Consider the following 26,396-nt stretch of genomic DNA (forward strand, 5'->3'; position numbering starts at 1 on the left):
CGTTTGCTGGCAAAGCGATGTCTCTGCTTTTTAATAGGCTGTCTTAGTTTGTCATTGCTTTTCTTCCACAGAGCAAGCATCTTTTAATTTTGTGGCTGCAGTCTCCATCTGCATTGATTTTGGAGCCCAAGAAAATAAAATCTGTAAAACTCACATTCATTCAAAAACCTATACACAAATTTTTGTAGTAGTTTTATTCATAAATAAAAGTGGAATCAGCTCAGATGTTCTTTGACAGGTAAATGGTTAAACTTCAATAACTTGCAATGTGACTTTGCAATAAAAAGGAATGAACTATAGCCTTACAACATGGGTGAATCTCCAGGGAATACACTGAGCAGAAAAAAGCTAATCCCCAAAGATTACATATTGTATAATTCAACTTATTATTGAAATTATAAGATTTAAGAAATAGAAGACATTAGTAATTGCCAGGGCTTGGGGTTAGGGGTACAGGGAAAGGATGTAGGAAGGATATTGTCTGTTTATAAAAGGGCAACATGAGAGATTCTTACAGCTTTTAGACTTGGTAGATACACAACCATACACAATTGATAAAACTGTATAGAACTTAATATATACATAGAGATACACATGTAACAGTAGGGGGGATTCCCTTTTCAGCAGCTCCTGACAGCTGGAGAATACGTTATAGACAAGCAAGATATTCCTAGTATGGCATGTGTATCAAATTTAGACCTATTCTCAGCACCATCCAACTCCATCATCAACTTATCAATCCTCTTCTGTTCCACAACATTCAGTAGGTTGCTAATCAGAGCAGGTTCAGTTTTACTGAGGTGCTCAAGAGACTCTGAGACATCTTTCCCCACAGTAAGCCTTCATGTCTTGAGCTCTAAGTCTCATATCAGTTGAGGCACCAATAGATACAGCTCTGAAGAGATCTCCTCCATGGCAGGACCCACATGAAGAGTGGGATTTCCGTGAAGGTCAAAGATCTCTCTGACAAAGAACTTGGGAACAGGTATGGTGAATTTCTACTCATACTTCCTGTCGTTTAAAAAAAGAGGCAGGGGAAAAGGTCTGCAAAGGTCAAATGAGTGTTAACTTAATAAGCGCACAGGCCTCTCCTTTACTCTCCCGAACTCTTGGCCAGCTTGGCTTCTCTTTTGCTGTATATGTTTCTTAAAGGTCCCTAAATGATTCTGATGTGCAACCAGATATGGGAACTACTGGTATAGGTCTTTAAAAAAATAAACTTCTACAATTATATAACTTCTCAAATGAAAGTTACATTTCCTTTTTATTAGCCATCTTTCAAGCTAAATTATATTTTACTTATTACGTGATACACAACCACTGAACCAGTTTCAAAAATGACAAAATTCATATTTCAATTTATTCAGTCAGGAAACACGAAAAATAAATAATGAAGGTCCTTTTCCTCCCCTTCTTCTCTATTCTCTAAATTTATGTTTAAACTTGATAGATATTTTGTAACACTAAAGTTATGGCTTTTTTAAAAGCACTGTATTACTGCTTTTAACGATAATGATTATAAATGCAACTAATCTGAAAAATCAGGAAATAAACACTTTCACCGGTTGGTTTCTAGTTCATTATCTTCTTCATCATAAAGATGATAATGCTATAGAAATTAATGTTTGGGTATAAATTGCAGATACAATTTTAACATTTTCCATAATCCTGAGAAATTTTTCAGTATTATATAATCAAAAATCAATTCCAAATACATCTGTACATATATAAAAATACATTTAAAAACAAGAATGGGAAAAATTCTAAATACTAGGTCGTTACTCAGAAGGTGAGTTGGCACTATGAAGAGGCTTTGATTCCTTTATCAGGATATTCTTCCACATCCGAAGAGAACATCAACTCTGGGAGAGAAAATGAACAAATCATACTTAAAATGATTTCCCAGCAACTCAGAAAGAATTTAACTTACTAATAGTCTTAAAATATTGACATATTATATAATAGAATTATAATTCTTTATGTTATAAAGAATTATTATAAATTCTTTGTATTCTATAATTCTTACTTGAGTACAAGCAAGATTTCTTGATAGTGAACTCTGAGTTTTAAAAGATGAGCTATTGACAAATGTACGAGTTTTGCATTTTGAGACGTACAAGTTTTTAATGCATTGTAAACTCCTGAAAAATAAAATATATATAGTAGAGACAACATAATAACTCATACCAGGAAGTTTAAGTCACTTAGAGAATCCAGGATCATTAAACGGCTAAAGAAGTCTAATTCTATAGTGATCATGATAACCTAAAATATAGGACACAGACATAGCAGAGGATCTGGAACTAAGATTAGGTGTGTGCCAGGAAAGTTTAAATATGTGACCCCATTTAATCACCATAAACTCCCTTTAAGTGAGTATTATCTTCCTCATTTTATATTTCCATTTTTTTATCCATATGAAAATGTTATTTGACTCACATAACCCTAAAAGAGAGCAGGATTCTGGAAATATAAGTAACATATACTGTGTGATTAAGACTGAATACTGGAGAGGAGCATAAAGATGGCGGAGGAATAGGACGGGAAGACCACTTTCTCCCTCACAATTTCCTCAAAAGAACATTTCAACGCTGAGCAAACTCCACAAAACAACCTCTGTAGGCTGGCAGAGGACAGCAGGCAACCAGAAAAGCAGACCATTGTCTTCAAAAACAGGTAGGAAAAAATATAAACGACGAAAAAGGAGACAAAGGAGGTGGGGAGGGAACTCCGTCCCGGGAAGGGAATTTTAAGAAGAGAGGTTTCCAAACACCAGGAAACACTCTCCCTGCCGAGTCTGTGGCGAGTCTTGGAAACCCAGAGGGCAACATAACAGGAAGGAAAAGTAAAGAAATAATTAAAACCAAGAGATTTCAAGCCCAACAGTAACTCCCCCAGCGGAAAAGCAGCACAGACGCCTGCATCCGCCACTGGGAAGTGGGGGCAGGGCAGGGACGCGCGGGAGGCGCGGGCTGCAGTGCTTTGTAAGAATCGGGCAGGAACGCCCCACGCGCAACCAGAACGATCTAACTTGCGCTAGCAAACCAGACTGTGTGATAGCTACAGCACGAAAAGCTCGAACATAAGACACCGCCAGGACCGAGCACAGAACAAAGGACGGAACGGAAAAAGCCGGCTGCAGACCATCCCCCGCCGGGGACAGGCAGCCAGAGCCGTAAGGACTGGAAAGGGGCAATTGCAGACCCGGAGAGACTTTACTTACCTAACTGCAAGCAGGCTTCTTTGCTAAGACTTCTGGGGGTGCTGGACAGTCACAATCTGCCTCACGGGGGACGCCAGCGGTCCACCCAGAAAGTTGAGCAGCAGCGACAGAAAAGGTGACAAGCCGCGGCGATCACGCTCGCCAAACTCCTGAGCTACTCGGACCTGGGAAGGGCACAAAGCGCAGTCCCAGCCGAATCTGTGCCTCTGAGGGCTGCCTGAGCGCCAAACATGAGCGGCTTGGACCGGGAAGTGCACGCAGCCTAGGGCCGGCCCCAGACGGTTCCCGGCTGTGCATCGTAGAGCCGGAGCGGTTTGTGCGCCGCGAGAAGGGACAGGTCAAGCGGGGCTGTGACACTGTGAGCACACGACAGCGCTATTTGTTTGCGGCATCCCCCCTCCCCACAGCGCGACTGAACTAGTGAGCCTGAAAAACCAGCAAACGGAAGAAGTTAAACAGAGGGAACCACCTTGGAAGTGATCCCACACGGCCCAAAACATCAGAGAAGAGCCAGATATATTTTTACTATTTTAAAAATCATTCCTTTTTTTTTTTTCTTTTTTTTTCTAACCTTTTTTTAAAATTGTTAAGTCTTCTATTTCTCCTCTAATTTTTATTACTATAACCTATTATTACTATTTTTTTAAAAAAAGACTTTTTTTTTTTTTTTTTTAAGGCAAACACCATATATAGCCTTTGGATGGTTGTTGGTGGGGTTTTTTTTGTTTGTTTGTTTTGTTTTTTTTGTTTGCTTGTTTTTTTTAATAATTCTTGGTTTTTTTTCTTTCTTTCTTTCCTGCTTTTTCCTTCTGCTTCTTTTCTTTAATATTGTATTTTTGAAAATCCAACCTCTACTCTAGATTTTTAACCTTTGCTCTTAGGTTTTTGTTGTCAATTATGTTCATTTAAAAACCCAAACTTCACTACCCAAGTTTACCTGAGAGCGAGATTACTGGCTTGACCACTCTCTTCTCCTATGGACTCTCCTTTTTCTCCACCAGGTGGCCTCTGTCTCTTTTCTCCCCCATCTCTTCTCTATCCAACTCTGTGAATCTCTGTGTGTTCCAGACAGTGGAGAACACCTAAGGAACTGGTTACTGGCAGGATTTGTCTCTCTCCTTCTCATTCCTCTCTCTTATCCTCCTGGTCACCTCTGTCTACTTCCTCCCTCTCCTCTTCCCTGTATAACTCCGTAAATACCTGAGCGGGCCAGACTATAGAGCGCACATAAGGAAGTGACTACTGCCTAGCTTGCTCTCTCCTCTTTTGATCTCACCGCATCTCATTCCACTTACCTCTAACTACCCCCTCCATCTTCTCTTCTCCTTGTAACTCAGTGAACTTCTCTGAGTGTCCCTCAATGTGGAGAAACTTTTCATCTTTAACCTAGATGTTTTATCATCGGTGCTGTATAGATGGAGAAGTCTAGAGGCTACTGTAAAAACTGAAGACCAGAAGCAGGAGGCTTAAATACAAAGCCTGAAAACATTAGAGAACTCTTGAATTCAGGGAACATTAAGCAATAGGAGCTCATCAAATGCCTTCATACTTACACTGAAACCAAGCTCCACCCAAGGGCCAACAAGTTCCAAAACAAGACATATCACTCAAATTCTCCAGCAACACAGGAACACTCCCCTGAGCTTGAATATACAGGCAGCTCAAAATTATTCCAAAACCTTTGATGTCTCATAACCCATCACTGGTCACTCCACTGCACTCCAGAGAGAAGAAACCCAGCTCCACCCACCAGAACTCCAACACAAGCCTCCCTAACCAGGAAACCTTGACAAGCCACTGATAGAACCCCACCCACAGTGAGGAAGCTCCATAATAAAGAGAACTCCACAAATTACCAGAATATAAAAAGACCACCCCAAACGCAGCAATATAACCAAGATGAAGAGACAGAGGAATACTCAGCAGGTAAAGGAACAGGAGAGTTGCCCACCAAACCAAGCAAAAGAGGAAGAAGTAGGGAATCTACCTGAGAAGGAATTCCGAATATTGATAGTGAAAATGATCCAAAATCTTGAAATCAAAATGGAATCACAGATAAATAACCTAGAGACAAGGATTGAGAAGATGCAAGAAAGGTTTACCAAGGACCTAGAAGAAATAAAAAAGAGTCAAAATATAATGAATAACGCAATAAATGAGATCAGAAACACTCTGGAGGCAACAAATAGTAGAATAACGGAGGCAGAAGATAGGATTAGTGAAATAGAAGATAGAATGGTAGAAATAAATGAATCAGAGAGGAAACAAGAAAAACGAATTAAAAGAAACGAGGACAATCTCAGAGACCTCCAGGACAATATGAAATGCTCCAACATTCGAATTATAGGAGTCCCAGAAGAAGAAGACAGAAAGAAAGATCATGAGAAAATCCTTGAGGAGATAATAGTTGAAAACTTCCCTAAAATGGGGAAGGAAATAATCACCCAAGTCCAAGAAACACAGAGAGTTCCAAATAGGATAAACCCAAGGCGAAACACCCCAAGACACATATTAATTAAATTAACAAAGGTCAAACACAAAGAACAAATATTAAAAGCAGCAAGGGAAAAACAACAAATAACACACAAGGGGATTCCCATAAGGATAACAGCTGATCTTTCAATAGAAACTCTTCAGGCCAGGAGGGAATGGCAAGACATACTTAAAGTGATGAAAGACAATAACCTACAGCCCAGATTACTGTACCCAGCAAGGATCTCATTCAAATACGAAGGAGAAATCAAAAGCTTTACAGACAAGCAAAAGCTGAGAGAATTCAGCACCACCAAACCAGCTCTCCAACAAATTCTAAAGGATATTCTCTAGACAGGAAACCGAAAAGGGTGTATAAACCCGAACCCAAAACAATAAAGTAAATGGTAACGGGATCATACTTATCAATAATTACCTTAAACGTAAATGGGTCGAACGCCCCAACCAAAAGGCAAAGACTGGCCGAATGGATACAAAAACAAGACCCCTCTATATGCTGCTTACAAGAGACCCACCTCAAAACAAGGGACACATATAGACTGAAAGTGAAGGGCTGGAATAAGATATACCACGCAAATAGAGACCAAAAGAAAGCAGGAGTGGCAATACTCATATCTGATAAAATAGACTTTAAAACAAAGGCTGTGAAAAGAGACAAAGAAGGCCACTACATAATGATCAAAGGATCAATCCAAGAAGAAGATATAACAATTATAAATATATATGCACCCAATATAGGAGCACCGCAATATGTAAGACAAATGCTAACAAGTATGAAAGGGGAAATCAACAATAACACAATAATAGTGGGAGACTTTAATACCCCACTCACACCTATGGACAGATCAACTAAACAGAAAATTAACAAAGAAACGCAAACTTTAAATGATACATTAGATCAATTAGACCTAATTGATATCTATAGGACATTTCACCCCAAAACAATGAATTTCACCTTTTTTTCAAGTGCTCATGGAACCTTCTCCAGGATAGATCACATCCTGGGCCATAAATCTAAACTTGATAAATTCAAAAAAATCGAAATCATTCCAAGCATCTTTTCTGACCATAATGCATTAAGATTAGATCTCAATTACAGGAGAAAAACTACTAAAAATTCCAACATATGGAGGTTGAACAACACACTTCTGAATAACCAACAAATCACAGAAGAAATCAAAAAAGAAATCAAAATATGCATAGAAACTAATGAAAATGAAAACACAACAACCCAAAACCTGTGGGACACTATAAAAGCAGTGCTAAGAGGAAAGTTCATAGCAATACAGGCATACCTCAAGAAACAAGAAAAAAGTCAAATAAATAACCTAACTCTACAACTAAAGCAACTAGAAAAGGAAGAATTGGAGAACCCCAGAGTTAGTAGAAGGAAAGAAATCTTAAAAATTAGGGCAGAGATAAATGCTAAAGAAACAAAAGAGACCATAGCAAAAATCAACAAGGCCAAAAGCTGGTTCTTTGAAAGGATAAATAAAATTGACAAACCACTAGCCAGACTCATCAAGAAGCAAAGAGAGAAAAATCAAATCAATAAAATTAGAAATGAAAATGGAGAGATCACAACAGACAACACAGAAATACAAAAGATCATAAGAGACTACTATCAGCAGTTGTATGCCAATAAAATGGACAATGTGGAAGAAATGGACAAATTCTTAGAAAAGTACAATTTTCCAAAACTGAACCAGGAAGAAATAGAAAATCTTAACAGACCCATCACCAGCACGGAAATTGAAACTGTAATCAGAAATCTTCCAGCAAACAAAAGCCCAGGTCCAGACGGCTTCACAGCTGAATTCTACCAAAAATTTCGAGAAGAGCTAACACCTATCCTACTCAAACTCTTCCAGAAAATTGCAGAGGAAGGTAAATTTCCAAACTCATTCTATGAGGCCACCATCACCCTAATACCAAAACCTGACAAAGATGTCACAAAAAAAGAAAACTACAGGCCAATATCACTGATGAACATAGATGCAAAAATCCTCAACAAAATTCTAGCAATCAGAATCCAACAACATATTAAAAAGATCATACACCATGACCAAGTGGGCTTTATCCCAGGGATGCAAGGATTCTTCAATATCCGCAAATCAATCAATGTAATTCACCACATTAACAAATTGAAAAATAAAAACCATATGATTATCTCAATAGATGCAGAGAAGGCCTTTGACAAAATTCAACATCCATTTATGATAAAAACTCTCCAGAAAGCAGGAATAGAAGGAACATACCTCAACATAATAAAAGCTATATATGACAAACCCACAGCAAACATTATCCTTAATGGTGAAAAATTGAAAGCATTTCCCCTAAAGTCAGGAACAAGACAAGGGTGTCCACTTTCACCACTACTATTCAACATAGTTCTGGAAGTTTTGGCCACAGCAATCAGAGCAGAAAAAGAAATAAAAGGAATCCAAATTGGAAAAGAAGAAGTAAAACTCTCACTGTTTGCAGATGACATGATCCTCTACATGGAAAACCCTAAAGACTCCACCAGAAAATTACTAGAGCTCATCAATGAATATAGTAAAGTTGCAGGATATAAAATCAACACACAGAAATCCCTTGCATTCCTATACACTAATAATAAGAAAGTAGAAAAAGAAATTAAGGAAACAATTCCATTCACCATTGCAACAAAAAGAATAAAATACTTAGGAATATATCTACCCAAAGAAACTAAAGACCTATATATAGAAAACTATAAAACACTGATGAAAGAAATCAAAGAGGACACTAATAGATGGAGAAATATACCATGTTCATGGGTTGGAAGAATCAATATAGTGAAAATGAGTATACTACCCAAAGCAATTTACAAATTCAACGCAATCCCTATCAAGCTACCAGCCATATTTTTCACAGAACTAGAACAAATAATTTCAAGATTTGTATGGAAATACAAAAAACCTCGAATAGCCAAAGCAATCTTGAGAAAGAAGAATGGAACTGGAGGAATCAACTTGCCTGACTTCAGGCTCTACTACAAAGCCACAGTCATCAAAACAGTATGGTACTGGCACAAAGACAGACATATAGATCAATGGAACAAAATAGAAAGCCCAGAGATAAATCCACACACATATGGACACCTTATCTTTGACAAAGGAGGCAAGAATATACAATGGAGTAAAGACAATCTCTTTAACAAGTGGTGCTGGGAAAACTGGTCAACCACTTGTAAAAGAATGAAACTAGATCACTTTCTAACACCGCACACAAAAATAAACTCAAAATGGATTAAAGATCTAAATGTAAGACCAGAAACTATAAAACTCCTAGAGGAGAATATAGGCAAAACACTCTCAGACATAAATCACAGCAGGATCCTCTATGATCCACCTCCCAGAATTCTGGAAATAAAAGCAAAAATAAACAAATGGGATCTAATTAAAATTAAAAGCTTCTGCACAACAAAGGAAAATATACGCAAGGTGAAAAGACAGCCTTCTGAATGGGAGAAAATAATAGCAAATGAAGCAACTGACAAACAACTAATCTCAAAAATATACAAGCAACTTATGCAGCTCAATTCCAGAAAAATAAACGACCCAATCAAAAAATGGGCCAAAGAACTAAATAGACATTTCTCCAAAGAAGACATACGGATGGCTAACAAACACATGAAAAGATGCTCAACATCACTCATTATCAGAGAAATGCAAATCAAAACCACAATGAGGTACCACTTCACACCAGTCAGAATGGTTGCAATCCAAAAATCTGCAAGCAATAAATGCTGGAGAGGGTGTGGAGAAAAGGGAACCCTCCTACACTGTTGGTGGGAATGCAAACTAGTACAGCCACTATGGAGAACAGTGTGGAGATTCCTTAAAAAATTGCAAATAGAACTACCTTATGACCCAGCAATCCCACTGCTGGGTATACACACCGAGGAAACCAGAATTGAAAGAGACACATGTACCCCAATGTTCATCGCAGCACTGTTTATAATAGCCAGGACATGGAAACAACCTAGATGTCCATCAGCAGACGAATGGATAAGAAAGCTTTGGTACATGTACACAATGGAGTATTACTCAGCCGTTAAAAAGAATTCATTTGAATCAATTCTGATGAGATGGATGAAACTGGAGCCGATTATACAGAGTGAAGTAAGCCAGAAAGAAAAACACCAATACAGTATACTAACACATATATATGGAATTTAGAAAGATGGCAATGATGACCCTGTATGCAAGACAGGAAAAAAGACACAGCTGTGTATAACGGACTTTTGGACTCAGAGAGAGAGGGAGAGGGCGGGATGATTTGGGAGAATGGCATTCTATCATGTATACTATCATGTAAGAATTGAATCGCCAGTCTATGTCTGACGCAGGATACAGCATGCTTGGGGCTGGTGCATGGGGATCACCCACAGAGATGTTATGGGGAGGGAGGTGGGAGGGGGTTTCATGTTTGGGAACACATGTAAGAATTAAAGATTTTAAAATTTAATAAAAAAAAAACATGAAAGAAAAAAAAAATAAAATAAAATTAGTTATTACAATAAATCAAAAAAAAAAAAAAAAAGAAAACTATAAAACACTGATGAAAGAAATCAAAGAGGACACTAATAGATGGAGAAATATACCATGTTCATGGGTTGGAAGAATCAATATAGTGAAAATGAGTATACTACCCAAAGCAATTTACAAATTCAACGCAATCCCTATCAAGCTACCAGCCATATTTTTCACAGAACTAGAACAAATAATTTCAAGATTTGTATGGAAATACAAAAAACCTCGAATAGCCAAAGCAATCTTGAGAAAGAAGAATGGAACTGGAGGAATCAACTTGCCTGACTTCAGGCTCTACTACAAAGCCACAGTCATCAAAACAGTATGGTACTGGCACAAAGACAGACATATAGATCAATGGAACAAAATGGAAAGCCCAGAGATAAATCCACACACATATGGACACCTTATCTTTGACAAAGGAGGCAAGAATATACAATGGAGTAAAGACAATCTCTTTAACAAGTGGTGCTGGGAAAACTGGTCAACCACTTGTAAAAGAATGAAACTAGATCACTTTCTAACACCGCACACAAAAATAAACTCAAAATGGATTAAAGATCTAAATGTAAGACCAGAAACTATAAAACTCCTAGAGGAGAATATAGGCAAAACACTCTCAGACATAAATCACAGCAGGATCCTCTATGATCCACCTCCCAGAATTCTGGAAATAAAAGCAAGAATAAACAAATGGGATCTAATTAAAATTAAAAGCTTCTGCACAACAAAGGAAAATATAAGCAAGGTGAAAAGACAGCCTTCTGAATGGGAGAAAATAATAGCAAATGAAGCAACTGACAAACAACTAATCTCAAAAATATACAAGCAACTTATGCAGCTCAATTCCAGAAAAATAAACGACCCAATCAAAAAATGGGCCAAAGAACTAAATAGACATTTCTCCAAAGAAGACATACGGATGGCTGACAAACACATGAAAAGATGCTCAACATCACTCATTATCAGAGAAATGCAAATCAAAACCACAATGAGGTACCACTTCACACCAGTCAGAATGGCTGCGATCCAAAAATCTGCAAGCAATAAATGCTGGAGAGGGTGTGGAGAAAAGGGAACCCTCCTACACTGTTGGTGGGAATGCAAACTAGTACAGCCACTATGGAGAACAGTGTGGAGATTCCTTAAAAAATTGCAAATAGAACTACCTTATGACCCAGCAATCCCACTGCTGGGTATACACACCGAGGAAACCAGAATTGAAAGAGACACATGTACCCCAATGTTCATCGCAGCACTGTTTATAATAGCCAGGACATGGAAACAACCTAGATGTCCATCAGCAGATGAATGGATAAGAAAGCTTTGGTACATGTACACAATGGAGTATTACTCAGCCGTTAAAAAGAATTCATTTGAATCAGTTCTGATGAGATGGATGAAACTGGAGCCGATTATACAGAGTGAAGTAAGCCAGAAAGAAAAACACCAATACAGTATACTAACACATATATATGGAATTTAGAAAGATGGCAATGACGACCCTGTATGCAAGACAGGAAAAAAGACACAGCTGTGTATAATGGACTTTTGGACTCAGAGAGAGAGGGAGAGGGCGGGATGATTTGGGAGAATGGCATTCTATCATGTATACTATCATGTAAGAATTGAATCGCCAGTCTATGTCTGACACAGGATACAGCATGCTTGGGGCTGGTGCATGGGGATGACCCACAGAGATGTTATGGGGAGGGAGGTGGGAGGGGGTTTCATGTTTGGGAACACATGTAAGAATTAAAGATTTTAAAATTTAATAAAAAAAAAAAGGAAAAAAAAAAAAAAAAGACTGAATACTGCATTAGCCAGTTGAATTAGCTTCAATCCCAGTGGAGAATGTTATTAATTGGCATTTTGACATTTAAACTATCACTAAGCATAGTCCCATAATTTACTAAAATACCAAGAAATATTAAAAAAAGAAAACCTTAGGAATTTAGTAAAATAAAGTCCCCTGATATAAACATTAGATGAAAAATAAAATCTTTGAATGATGAAAAACTACAACCAAGTTAATGAAAAACTGTGAACTACCTAAAGCCTAAGAAGATTTTTAAAATATTTTAAATATATCTAAAAGGAATAATTAGTGAATAACACAAGAAAAGATACATTCATGAATGAAAACACACAAGATTATTACATTTTTTGTCTTGGTTTTTACAAATGGAAATGTTGGAAAGAGTCTCAGTTCCAAGATTTCTGAGACACAGGCTGTAATCAGTTGATCAAATTGTGGTTAAATGTTTTGCTTAACAAATCAAGAATAAAAATAATAGCCAAAGTCCAGAAAACAGCAAATAGATTCAAGGATGAAACTGCGGAACATCTACCAGGAAACACAACTTACAATACAAACACTAAGCTGTTCTCAGAGCAATGCTGAAAGACTAGCAGTTTGCAAATGTGATTCTTCTTCAGGTGTTCCAAAAGGGGTCTGAGACTACCGATTAGTAAATCTCACTTTACTCTGGGCACACTAAAGATTGCTAAACACTTCATTAGACAATGAAGGGTTAAGAATTTGTGCCAGGTAGAGGAGGAGGTAAGAGTAAATTCACTTGAATATGTATCTAGCAGAGGCTAACAGATGAAGCATATCATTTATTTCAAATTTATGGGCTTCCCCAGAGGCTCAGCGGTAAAGAATCTGCCTGCAATGCAGGAAGCACTGCAGGAACGGCAGGTTCAATCCCTGGGTCGGGAAGATCCCCTGGAGGAGGAAATGGCAACCCACTCCATTACTCTTGCTGGGAAAAGCCCATGGACAGAGGAGACTGGAGGGCTATAGTCTACAGGTTCTCAAAGGGTCAGACACAACTTAGCGACTGAGTAGCAAGAGATACTTTGATCAGAAAGAGACTAAGAGAAAAGAAGAGCAAAGACTTTCTATACAATACCTGAAAGGGTCCAAGAAAAGAAATATCTCCAAAATATGTGCAAACCCTCATTAAGTGCTCCAAGACTCCAGCTCTCCTAACACTCCTGTTTTTTGCAGCATTCAGTTTCACCACTTTATTGTAATACTTCTTGGGTTATTTTAAATGCATCTTTGTTATTGAAATGTTATAATACTATAAAGTATAAATGACATAATGCTATATCCATTAAAAGAAGATTTATGAAGTCATTATAGAAGATTTTATGATGTATTTATACTATTTTTTTCTTTAATACCTTCACTAAGATCCATGCCTGGCCTGTAAGACAAAAAAAGCCAAGATAACCCAACCAGAATGGCCACCACCAGATTCACCACAATCCATGGCTGAAGAACCTGCTCCTCAATTCCTTCTGCCCTAGAGGTAAAGAAATACTCATCAGAAATGTCTTCATTGTGATCCAAATATCCAGATATATCTATTTTATAAGCTTAAAAAAAAATGAGCCATCCTTATCTAGAGGAATAACAAGCATAAAATATAACTTCCCTATGAAATACACTATATATATCATGAGAATTTTAAAACCATAACTTAAAAGATTTAAAACATTGTTTACAAAACATTTTCATTAAAAATCCAAGAGTATATAACAATAGTTATCCATTAACCAATGGAACAGGGGGCTTTTTTGGCCACAATTTTAGAAACAAAAACAAGGCCCTCATTACTATTTATAGGTGAAAACAAGTAAAGGAGTGAAAAGACAAGAATAGCACCATTCCGCCCACTGTTGCTATTATTACGATCAACAATTACTAGTGCTACTATGAATTCTTACCAGAGGCTACCGTTAACAGAAGAAGGTGTGTAAAGGTGGATTCTGTCACTTGTCATTTGTTGACTCAGAGATAATATAAGAGCAGTAAAGTACACTGAGAAAAGACAAATGAATTACTAATAATGTATTTTTAACAACCCCAGTTTGTTTGGAATTTATAAATAACTTAAAGGTCAAAAATAATCTGAGCTTTGGGAAATGATGACATAAAAAATTTCCATTTGGTCAATTTCAATAGGCTGGATAGTCTTACATTATTTTTCAATACAGGTAGAGAAGGGGCTTTAGATACTCACTATTTTATCATTAGACTGACAAGAATCTAGAAGATCATTTAAGAAATTAAATGATTCAAAGTTATAAAATTAGTTTTATTAATATTCTCATAATTAGAACAAAATTTACTCCAAATTACCAAAAAGGTAAAAACAAATAGTATTTGTTACTAAAATGCCCTATCAGCCCTATTTGTTTAATGTCAAGTAGAAAATACAAAAGTTAAATATTAATACAGAACAATAAACTTTAAAAAGTTAGATAACCTCTACTGAAAAATAATTCTAAACCTCTACTGAAAAATAATTCTAAACCTCCACTGAAAAATAATTCTATTAAAATTATACCTACCATAGTTTAATTACAAATTCCACTGAATATTGATATGAATTGTTTTAGGTAGCAATAATATAAAATCATTTTTAAAATAAAATTATACTTTTTTTCTGATTCAAATTTACACAGTTATCAAATTATTTACTTACAGAAAGACGCTAAAGCTCTTGGATCCAGAGCAAGAAAATTTCGGATTGCTACTGACGTTTTAGCAAAGTCAATCCTAGAAAATACAAAAGCCTCTTGTCACAGTGTAGTTGTAAACGTCTTACAAAACTGTACAAAACTGTAGTCTCTAGACAACATTTTCTTTCTTCTCTATTTTAATGCTACCACATTATTATGAAGCTTTAAGTAGCTACAGTTTATACTTAACACACATGAAAAAATCTTATCTACAAAGGCCACATAAAACATTTAACTAAAGACTATTTTAGTTATCATTCCTTTAGCATTAAGAAGAAACAAACGTGATCAGCCATTTTATTAGATTCTACTTCCTTTTATTACTCATACTATTGAGTGATAAGCCGTTGTTTTCTTAGTGGGTTAAATTGTGTTCCTAGAAAGACATATTGAACTTCTAAACCCTGGAACCTGTGAATGTGACCCTCTTTGGAAACAGAATCTTTACTGATGTAGTCAACTTAAGATGAGGCCATTACAAGGGGCCCTAATCCAGGAAGACTGGTGTCTTTACAAGAAGAGACACAGATCCGTGGACACACAAGTAAGACTGCCATCTGATAACGGAGGGAGAGGCTGGAGTAACGCATCTACAAGCCAAGGGACAGCAAGGACTGCCAGAAACCACTGGAAGCTAAGGGACAGGCAGGAACAGACTCTCCATGGATCCCTCTAAAATGGAACCAACCTTGCCAACACCTTGGTTTTAGACTTTCAGATTCCAAAACTGTGAGAGAACACGTTCCTGTTGTTTCAAGCTACCCAGTTTGTGGTACTTTTGTTACAGCAGCCCTAGGAAACTGGGGTACCCAGAGTCTTGACTATACCTGATTCAGTGCATTGGAAGATATTTGGGCCTTTTTTAAAATTAAGTTTTTATTTTGTATTGCAGTATAGCCAATTAACAATGTTGTGATGGTTTCAGGTGAATAGAGAAGGGACCCAGCCATACATATACATGTATCCATTCTTCCCTAAACCCCTCTCCCATCCAGGCTGCCACATAACACTGTGCAGAGTCCCACGGTCTATACAATAGGTCCCTTTTGGTTATAGATACAGCAGTGTGTATGTTTGAGACTTTTTGAGTTGATTATATTTGGATAAAATTTTGGATTTAGAGTTGACGCTGAACGGGTTAAGACTTCGGGGTATGTTTTTGCTCACAATAGTCCCATCTCCTCCCCTCAAAAAGAACAGAAACAGAATGGCTCTTTAAAAAGTCAGAATAATATTAATATCCTGTAATTCCATTTTGAAAATGTCATAGTTTTTCAGGGACACATTTTGCTCAACACTTCCTTCTGAAGAAAGTTAGAGGGGCCTACGGTCACAACAGTCTTACCTGTCAAAGGCTGAAACTGTACTCAGAGCCAAAAGCAAGTAGAGAAGACTCTGGAATGGATATGCTAATGTCTTGTATTGTTGCAGAAGGTTTGAGAGGTCAGAAAGCTCATCTCCTGCCAGAACATAGATCACAACAATGTTCCACACAGCACAGCCAGCCAGGAACCCATGGGAGAAGACACCAATCATCCTGAATGGAAAACGGTTTTGTTAACATACACCAAAGACTAAAGCAAAAAGCGCATTCTTCGAATCTATTCATGTGTAAGAACAAAGTTCAACATTTCACAAAAGGTAAAAACAAGCTTTTCTTTTCTCTATACTAATAGGCAGATCATTTAACTCTAATTGAATGTTTGAAAAATATATGCACCCACCATTTTAAGTTGTCAATTTTTTAACAGTATTGAACAATCAATACTTAAAAAATTGTGGAACATTTGTCTTTAGAAAAGTCCAACAAAATCAGTCACCGGAAAGCCCGATGCACCGACAGTGCAACATCTCTGGTCGTCCAGGAAGGTTTCATGTCCATTGACACATCAATCTTTTCTGTGGTCTTGATCAACTCTGAACGATCAGCAGCCTGGAATCGCCCTAAGAACACAACACACAATTAAAAACAACTCACAACAGAGAACTCTGAGGATCTTTCTTGTTATTGCACATTTAAGAACCCTCATGTTGAGATTGAAATTTTACTGTTTTCTTGTCTAAAAATTCTCCCTGATTCAGCTCCTACTTCAGAAGTCTCTTTTCTCTCAGTTGCTAAAAACATACAATGTTTTAATCTTGAAGAGAAGTAAATGATGTCCATGTACTTTCTTCTCAACCCGAAAGAGATGTTAAAGTAGCAGTCTTGGAAATCAATTTATTTAGTGAAATACAACAATGAACTTGTAATTCAGAATGAAGTCTGTAAACCTTTTAACATGATATAGTCTAAAATATTCTCATTTAGAGATTTTTACAAGTATTAAAGTATAAATCCTACTACTATAAAGGTAAGTCAATATTTGAAAACACTTCAAATTTCTCAGGAAAAGATGCCAGCATATGTAATATGGCACTCTGTGATGACAGAAAAGAAACAGATTGTTTCATACACTGGTCTTAAGAAGATTCCCATGGAAACCGTCAGTTCAAAGGTCAGAACTCAATACTGTGAGCAGAGCTTTGTGCTTCCTCTGCAGACAAGAAGCCTCCTTCTCCTTCATCAGTCAATCCACAAATGGACCTCAGGAAACTGGAAAGGTTCCCTTATCTTTGGCAAACCTGGCTGTCATGCACTTTGGAGAAGGGAAGACAGAAGTGAGATACCTAATGTTCCCAAAGAAAAAGCAACTGCTGGGCAAATCACTGGTACGTTCCATGGTCAGTTACTTTACTAAGGGAAGTTTCTGTGCTACAGGAAGCAAGAATAAAAATGAGGATTGAGTGATATTGCTTGAAAATCAGTTCAGCTTAGTTCAGTCTCTCACTCATGTCCGACTCTTTGCAACCCCATGAACCGCAGCATGCCAGGCCTCCCTGTCCATCACCAACTCCCAGAGTCTATCCAAACCCATGTCCATTGTGTTGGTGATGCCATCCAACCATCTCATCCTGTTGTCCCCTTCTCCTCCTGCCCTCAATCTCTCCCAGCATCAGGGTCTTTTCAAATGAGTCAGCTCTCCACATCAGGTGGCCAAAGTATTGGAGTTTCAGCTTCAACATCAGGCCCTCCAATGCTTGAAAATAGACTGAAGCAAATTAAATGGCCACATGGTATACTAGTCCTGCTGCTTGCTGCGTGCATGCTCAGTTGTGTCTGACTCTTGGCAACCCCATGGACTGGAGCCTGCCAGCCTCCTCTAACAGCCCTTAACTAGAAGTCATGAAACTTTGTTTCGAGTCCCAATTTTGTACTAATCAACTGTGAGACCCTGGGTGACTCCGCCTCTCTGGGTCACAGGTTTCTCATTGGCCAACAATGCCAAGATCCCTAAAGTGGGCTCTTAAGGAATCAGAATTCTAAAACAATTTATGCAAAATCTAAGTTATAAATTTTAAGGGTTAATCTTTATGTTTTAGATGAGTTCTTTAGGGAGCATGTTCACAGCATATCCATGGGACTAATATATGGTTATGATCATGCTTTCAGTAGGTTTTTCTTAAACACCACAAATGTAGTGTTATAACCAACACTACATACAATGTGCTATATACAATGTCAGAACTATTTTTCTAAAAAAAATATAGCTATAATGTTGTATTTCTCATTTAATATGGCAATACTATCCTGTATTTTCTCTTATTTATTTTTAATGATAGAATTTATATCATTACTTGCTCCACCACCAATATCACCACCAATTGCAGAAAACTGGTAAAAGTACAACAGGGAATAAAGAAATGGGTGGGGGGAGAGGGAGGTTTTTTTAAGTTACCAATCATCTCATAACCTACAAACAACCAGCATTAACATTTTAACGTATTTTCTTCTAGTCTTTTGTCCTATGCATTTCTCTATAGTTCAACTCTAACTACAAGCATGTATGTTTACTTTTCATTAGCATCTTAACATGAAGTGAAAAATTCTCCCTAGGCATTATTTTTAGTGGTGCAGAAGACTTCATTGTATAGATATGCCATAAACTGTCTGAAATCACCCACTTTCTGTTTTACATTTAGGTTTTTTCCAGTTTTTTGCTCTCATTAATAACAATATGATGATTACCTTTATGTATAAATTTTTATCCATATTTTTACTTATTTCCTTAATTCAGATTTCCAGAAGTATAATTACTAGGTCAAAGGATATCCTTATATAATTCTTAAATGGTTCATGTTCCAAAATAAGGACCTACTTACTGCTTTTTTCCACAAACACTTTGCCTACAGGCTGGCTAATGCCCGTGGGTGCAGTGAATACAGACTGTTGTTCTGGACTACTTTGCTCGTCAGTAATTATGTCTTCATCTTCAACTCCTAGTTCATTGGCATAATGTAATTCTGCTGGCTGGGTTTTCCTGTAATCAAGGAGAATGTAAGAAAAATGGATGATTTCTGACCTTTTATAGACCCAAATAAGGAGGTTCTTGCGAGTCTAATGGAAAGAACCCTGGATTTGGAGCCAGAAAATTTAGTTTTTACTCAAATGGATCAGTTATTAACTGTTATGTACAGCAAGTCACTTACCTTTCTGCGGGCCTCAGTTTTCTCATCTGGAAAATGAAGTAACTGAACTAGATTTGAAAGGTTCTTTATAGACTCAAAATTATATGATTCTATATAGATACTGATCACTATGTGCAGGGTCATTTCCAAATATAAACAATAGCGTTATATAACTTCCAGTATACTTCTTTAAAGTATACCATTCTATTTTACCTGGGACTTAATTTCCTATGAAATAAACATTTTATGTATTGTTAGAATAATCATAATTTGAATTCTATTAATACGAGAAAATAAATAATAGCTACCTTATTATATCACCTTTAATTCTTAATATCAACTGGAAGAAGCACAAGCTGGAGTCAAGATCGCCGGGAGAAATATCAATAACCTCAGATATGCAGATGACACCACCCTTATGGCAGAAAGTGAAGAGGAGCTAAGGAGCCTCTTGATGAAAGTGAAAGAGGAGAGTGAAAAAGTTGGCTTAAAGCTCAACATTCAGAAAACGAAGATCATAGCATCTGGTCCCATCACTTCATAGGAAATAGATGGGGAAACAGTAGAAACAATGTCAGACTTTATTTTTGGGGCTCCAAAATCACTGCGGATGGTGACTGCAGCCATGAAATTAAAAGATGCTTACTCCTTGGAAGAAAAGTGATGACCAACCTAGATAGTATATTTAAAAGCAGAGACATTACTTTGCCGACTAAGGTCCGTCTAGTCAAGGCTATGGTTTTTCCTGTGGTCATGTATGGATGTGAGAGTTGGACTGTGAAGAAGGCTGAGCACCAAAGAATTGATGCTTTTGAACTGTGGTGTTGCAGAAGACTCTTGAGAGTCCCTTGGACTGCAAGGAGATACAACCAGTCCATTCTGAAGGAGATCAGCCCTGAGATTTCTTTGGAAGGAATGATGCTAAAGCTGAAGCTCCAGTACTTTGGACACCTCATGCGAAGAGCTCATTGGAAAAGACTCTGATGCTGGGAGGGATTGGGGGCAGGAGGAGAAGGGGACGACAGAGAATGAGATGGCTGGATGGCATCACGGACTCGATGGACGTGAGTCTGAGTGGACTCTGGGAGATGGTGATGGACAGGGAGGCCTGGCGTGCTGCGATTCATGGGGTCCCAAAGAGTCGGACACGACTGAGCGACTGAACTGAACTGATGTAATACTTTTACTACTTATATAAAATCTTCTATTTGTGTTTCTCTTCTTTAGATTCAGCTCCTAAAATATTTTATTTATTTAAATATAATATTTTACTTTTCTCAGTGGGCTTACTCTTTTCAAAGTTATCCTTAGATTAGTTTAACTAATACATTTGTAATACTACTTATCCTAGAGATACACAACTACAAGTATTTAATAAGACTTAGAAGCTGCTGTTTGGGAGCTCCAAATTAAGCATCAGGGTGTCTCTGCAGAATATTTAGAAGGACAAATAAATCCTTACTTCGTCTTCCTTCGAGGTTTCTGAATAACTGGCTCCTCATCTGGCTCCACATTGATACCATTTTCATTTGGTAATAAAGATGGACTAGCTGTCTTCTTCTGGGTAAAGGCAGTCTCCAATTCTGAAAACAAAGCAGATTAAGTTTTTAAATAACTATGATGCAAAAAAGAAAAGTAGCATGTAAGACTTCTATAAGACAAAAGAACTTTAAGAATTCTAATTGGCCCCCAATTTTTTTCACCATCTTATTAATCTTTAAAATTTTACACCTCTAAACACTCAACAGACAATTTGAAATCATGATGCCAAACAACATAAAAAAAGAAAAATCAAGTCATCCAATATCGAGGGTGTGTCAGAGCTCCAAGATTACCTCCAAGTTCTATGATTCACTCAACGGACTCACAAGTCATTTACACTCACAGTTACAGTTTATTACAGGAAAAAGACACAAAACAAAATCAGAACAAGGAAAAAGCTCATGGAACAAAGTCCCAAAGAAACCAAGTCCAAGTTTCCAAGAGTCCTCTATCAATGAAGTCACACAGGATGTGCTAATTCTTCCAGCAACAAGTTGTAACGACATATGTGTTCCTTTCTCTTCCAGGGAAGCTCATCAGTCACTTAGCAGCCAGGAATTTTACTGGGGAGTGATCACAGAGGCACCTCGTGACAAACACATACCAAAATTCTAGACTCCCAGAAGAAAAGCAGGTGCTCAGCATAAATCTCACTGTGTGCATAGTGCACAGTGAGCCACCCTGACAGTTTATAGAGAAAGCTTTGTATCAGTGTAGACAACTGTTGCATAGGAAGCTGGAATGTCAGGTCCATGAATCAAGGAAAATTGGAAGTGGTCAAACAGGAGATAGCAAGAGTGAATATTGACATTTTAGGAATTGTGATCTAAAATGGACTGGAATGGGTGAATTTAACTCAGATGACCATTATATTTACTACCGTGGGCAAGAATCCCTTAAAAGAAATGGAACAGCCCTCACAGTCAACAAGAGAGTCCAAAATGCAGTACTTGGATGCAATCTCAAAAACGACAGAATGATCTCTGTTCATTTCCAAGGCAAATCATTCAATATCACAGTAATCCAAGTCTATGCCCCAACCAGTAATGCTGAAGAAGCTGAAGTTGAATGGTTCTATGAAGATCTACAAGACCTTTTAGAACTAACACCCAAAAGAGATGTCCTCTTCATTATAGAGGACTGAAATTCAAAAGTAGGAAGTCAAGAAACATCTGGAGTAACAGGCAAATTTGGCCTTGGAGTACAAAATGAAGCAGGTCAAAGGCTAACAGAGTTTCGCCAAGAGAACACACTGGTCATAGCCAATACCCTCTTCCAACTACACAGGAGAAGACTCTTCACATGGACATGACCAGATGGTCAATACCGAAATCAGACTGATTATATTCTTTGCAGCCAAAGATGGAGAAGCTCTATACAGTCAGCAAACACAAGACAGGGAGCTGACTGTGGCTCAGATCATGAACTCCCCATTGCCAAATTCAGACTTAAATTGAAGAAAGTAGGGAAAACAACTAGACCATTCAGGTATGACCTAAATCAAATCCCTTACGATTACACAGTGGAAGTAAAAAATAGATTCAAGGAAATAGATCTGATAGACAGAGTGCCTAAAGAACTACGTGACATTGTATCGGAGGCATTGATCAAGACGATCCCCAAGAAAAAGAAATGCACAAAGGCAAAATGGTTGTCTGAGGAGGGCTTACAAATAACTGAGAAAAGAAGAGAAGCTAAAGGCAAACGAGAGAAAGATATAAGCATCTGAATGCAGAGTTCCAAAAAATGGCAAGGAGAGATAAGCCTTCCTCAGTTATCAACGTAAAGAATAGAGGAAAACAATAGAATGGGAAAGACTAGAGATCTCATCAAGAAAATTAAGACATACCAAGGGAACATTTCATGCAACGATGGGCACAATAAAGGACAGAAATAGTATGGACCTAACAGAAGCAGAAGATATTAAGAGGTGGCAAGAATACACAGAAGAACTATACAAAAAAGATCTTCATGATCCAGATAACCATGATGGTGTGATCACTCACCTAGAGCCCGACATCCTGGAATGTGAAGTCAAGTAGGCCTTAGGAAGCATCACAACGAACAAAGCTAGTAGGTGATGGAATGCCAGTTGAGCCATTTCAAATCCTGAAAGATGATGCTATGAAAGGGCTGCACTCAATATGCCAGCAAATTTGGAAAACTCAGCAGTGGCCACAGGACTGGAAAACGTTACTTTTCATTCAAATCCCAAAGAAAGGCAAGCCAAACAATGTTAAAACCACCGCACAATTGCACTCATCTTACATGCTAGTAAAGTAATGCTCAAAATTCTCCAAGCCAGGCTTCAACAGTACGTGAACCATGAACTTCCTGACGTTCAAACTGGATTTAGAAAAGGCAGTGGAACCAGAGATCAAATTGCCAACATCCACTGGATCATCAAAAAAGCAAGAGAGTCCCAGAAAAACATCTAATTCTCTTTTATGCCAAAGCCTTTGACTGTGTGGATCACAACAAAGTATGGAAAATTCTTAAAGAGATGGGAATACCAGACCACCTGACCTGCCTCTTGAGAAATATGTATGCAGGTCAGGAAGCAACAGTTAGAACTGGACATGGAACAACAGATTGGTTCCAAATGGAGCAAGGAGTATGTCAAGTCTGCATACTGTCACCCTCCTTATTTAACTTATATGCAGAGCACATCATGAGAAATGCCAGGCTAGATGAAGCACAAGCTGGAATCAAGATTGCTGGGAGAAATATCAATAACCTCAGATATGCAGATGACACCACGCTTATGGCAGAAAGTGAAGAAGAACTAAAGAGCATCTTGATTTAAGTAAAAGAGGAGAGTGAAAAGGTTGGCTTAAAGCTCAACATTCAGAACTAAGATCATGGCATCCGGTCCCATCACTTCATGGGAAATGGGGAAATAATGGAAACAGTGATAGACTTTATTTTTGGGGGGCTCCAAAATCACTGCAGATGGTGACTGCAGCCATGAAATTAAAAAACGCTTGCTCCGTGGGAGAAAAGTTATGACCAACCTAGACAGCGTATTAAAAAGCAGAGACTTTACCTTGCCAGCAAAAGTCCATCTAGTCAAAGCTATGGTTTTTCCAGTAGTTATGTATGGATGTGAGAATTGAACTATAAAAAAAGCTGAATGCCAAAGAATTGATGCTTTTGAACTGTGGTGTTGGAGAAGACTCTTGAGAGTCACTTGGACTGAAAGGAGATCCAACCAGTCCATCTTAAAGGAAATCAGTCCTGAATATTCATTGGAAGGACTGATGCTGAAGCTGAAACTCCAATACTTTGGCCACCTGATGTGAAGAATTGACTCATTTGAAAAGACCCTGATGCTGGGAAAGATTGAAGGCCCTGATGCTGGAGGAGAAGGGGATGACAGAAGATGAGATGGTTGGATGGCATCACTGACTTGATGGACATGAGTCTGAGTAAGCTCTGGGAGTTGGAGATGGACATGGAAGCCTGGCGTGCTGCAGTCTATCAGGTTTCAAAGAGTCGGACACGACTGAGCAACTGAACTGAACTGAACCGAACTGAGAAAACTGTTTATCTGCCAAGTTCCCAGATTCCAGTCAAGCGGCCCTAGAGCAAGTAGGCCTGTCCAGTCCTGCAAGTTAACTCTTTTCTAAACACAAAGCATTAAATTCAGGCAAGTCAATGGAGCCTTCTAACCCATTAGCAACCCTTCCTATCTGGAAATACAGGAAATGGCTCCCTGGAATGCCCACAAAGACCCTAGAAATCTATTTTTAAAAGCACTTATAGCCTGGGCTGGACATAGAAGCAGTACAGCCAACCACAGATGTGCTGGACAAAACAAAAATGAAACAAACGTAGGAAGCTAGGCCTTGTAGTGGCAGGTGCATTCTAGAATGGCAGTAAAGGTACTCTTTGGCCCAGGACTTAGGTGCGATCTTAATTTTCTAAAAACTATCACTTCTATAAATAAATTTTCTCCTGAATTATAAAACTAGGTATTTTGGTATCCATCTTGATTTTCAACTTTGTACCCTAAGTGAATTACTGAGAGAGTAGTTTTAATTCAACTGTCCTTGAATTAAAGGAAATAAACTGTTGGTAAAACTGTCTGAGGATCATTTCTGCCTCTTTCCCCCTCTTCCGCCCTCTGCTTCTCCTCTTACTGCTCCCCGGCACTGTGGCATCCCACTTCGACTTGCCTCTCAAAACTGTGTTCCACTCTCCTGACTTTTCTGGTTCCTGCTCTCTACTCCTGTAAGCTCTTCATCTAATAAGAATCTACTGTTTTCTAAGAAAACAAATAGTCTTGGGAACTATTTTGTAATAAACCATTCATTGGGGCTAATGTTAATGGGAGAAAGCTAATCTTACAATATTTGGTCCTTTCTTTTTTTACTCTAATAAAATCTATTGTCATTTTCTAATTATTATAAAAGTTACACATACAATATGTGAAAATTTAGTAAACATAAAGAAAGAAAATTTTTTAAAATCATCCCTAATTCTGCCTTCTAAAAATCCTACCACTGTTGACACTTTGCCATATCCTTCCATTCTTTTTACTGTATGTGTGTGTATGTACATATGTTCTGGATTGAATTGTGTCTCCTGAAAAAGATATATGCAAGTCCTAATCCCCAATAGCTGTGAATGAGACTTTAGAAATAGGGTCTTTGCAGATGTGATCACGTTAATATGAGGTCATGCTGGATGAGGATGGGCCCTAAATTCAATGGCTGGTGTCCTTATAAGAAAGGCCAAATTTGGACACAGAAACACAGGGAAAAAAGTGAAGATGGGGACACAGAATGGAGTTATGCTGTTACAAGCCAAAGAATGCCAAGAACTACAAACCACCACCAGAATCTGGAAGAGGCTAGGGTGGATTCTTTCCTACAAACTTTAGAGGAAACATGGCCCTGTGGACACCTTGATTTTGGACTTCTAGCCTCCAGAACTGTCAAGAGACATTGTCCATCGGAAGGCACGCTGAGATCTAAACTTTCTATTTTGCTTCTGAAATTGCATCCCTTCTCTCATAATCTGTACATATATTCCCTCATAGCTCAGTTGGTGGCAGCTTCCCTGGTGGCTCAGAGGGTAAAAGCACCTGCCTGCAATGTGGGAGACCCAGGTTCGATCCATGGGTCAGAAAGATCTCGTGGAGAAGGAAATGGCAACCCACTCCAGTATTCTTGCCTGGTAAATCCCATGGACGGAGAAGCCTGATAGGCTATAGTCCAAGGGGTCGCAGAGTCGGACACAACTGAGTGACTTCACTTTCACTTTTCAGCTCAGTTGGTAAAGAATCTGCCTGCAATGCAGAAGACCCCAGTTCGATACCTGGGTTGGGAAGATCCCCTGGAGAAGGAATAGGCTACCCACTCTAGTATTTGGCCTGGAGAATTCCATGGACTGTATAGTCCATGGGGTCACAAGGAGTCAGACACCACTAAGCAACTTTCACTTCACTTCACTTCATGATCAAAAGAGATCCTCTAAAATATTCCTGACTTAACCCTCTGGAGTTACCCTAGTGATAAAAATTTTAAGCAAAA

The 26,396-nt window shown here is 38.1% G+C and overlaps 1 protein-coding gene across 1 annotated transcript in view; it reads right to left on the bottom strand.

The window, feature by feature from the left end:
- Positions 1–283: 283 nt before the first annotated feature.
- TMEM237 (transmembrane protein 237) overlaps positions 284–26,396 on the bottom strand; it is a 32,341-nt gene continuing 6,228 nt past the window's right edge. Inside the window, exons 6-13 of the mRNA XM_068968796.1 lie at positions 20,780–20,900; positions 19,012–19,169; positions 16,632–16,755; positions 16,157–16,348; positions 14,775–14,848; positions 14,014–14,107; positions 13,468–13,589; positions 284–1,862 (exon numbers count right to left, since the gene is read on the bottom strand). Coding sequence (XP_068824897.1) covers positions 1,801–1,862; positions 13,468–13,589; positions 14,014–14,107; positions 14,775–14,848; positions 16,157–16,348; positions 16,632–16,755; positions 19,012–19,169; positions 20,780–20,900 — 947 coding nt within the window. The 3' untranslated portion in view covers positions 284–1,800. The remainder of the gene's footprint in view (positions 1,863–13,467; positions 13,590–14,013; positions 14,108–14,774; positions 14,849–16,156; positions 16,349–16,631; positions 16,756–19,011; positions 19,170–20,779; positions 20,901–26,396) is intronic.

Source organism: Capricornis sumatraensis, chromosome 3 (assembly GCF_032405125.1).
Source record: "Capricornis sumatraensis isolate serow.1 chromosome 3, serow.2, whole genome shotgun sequence".
NCBI classification, from domain to species: domain Eukaryota; kingdom Metazoa; phylum Chordata; class Mammalia; order Artiodactyla; family Bovidae; genus Capricornis; species Capricornis sumatraensis.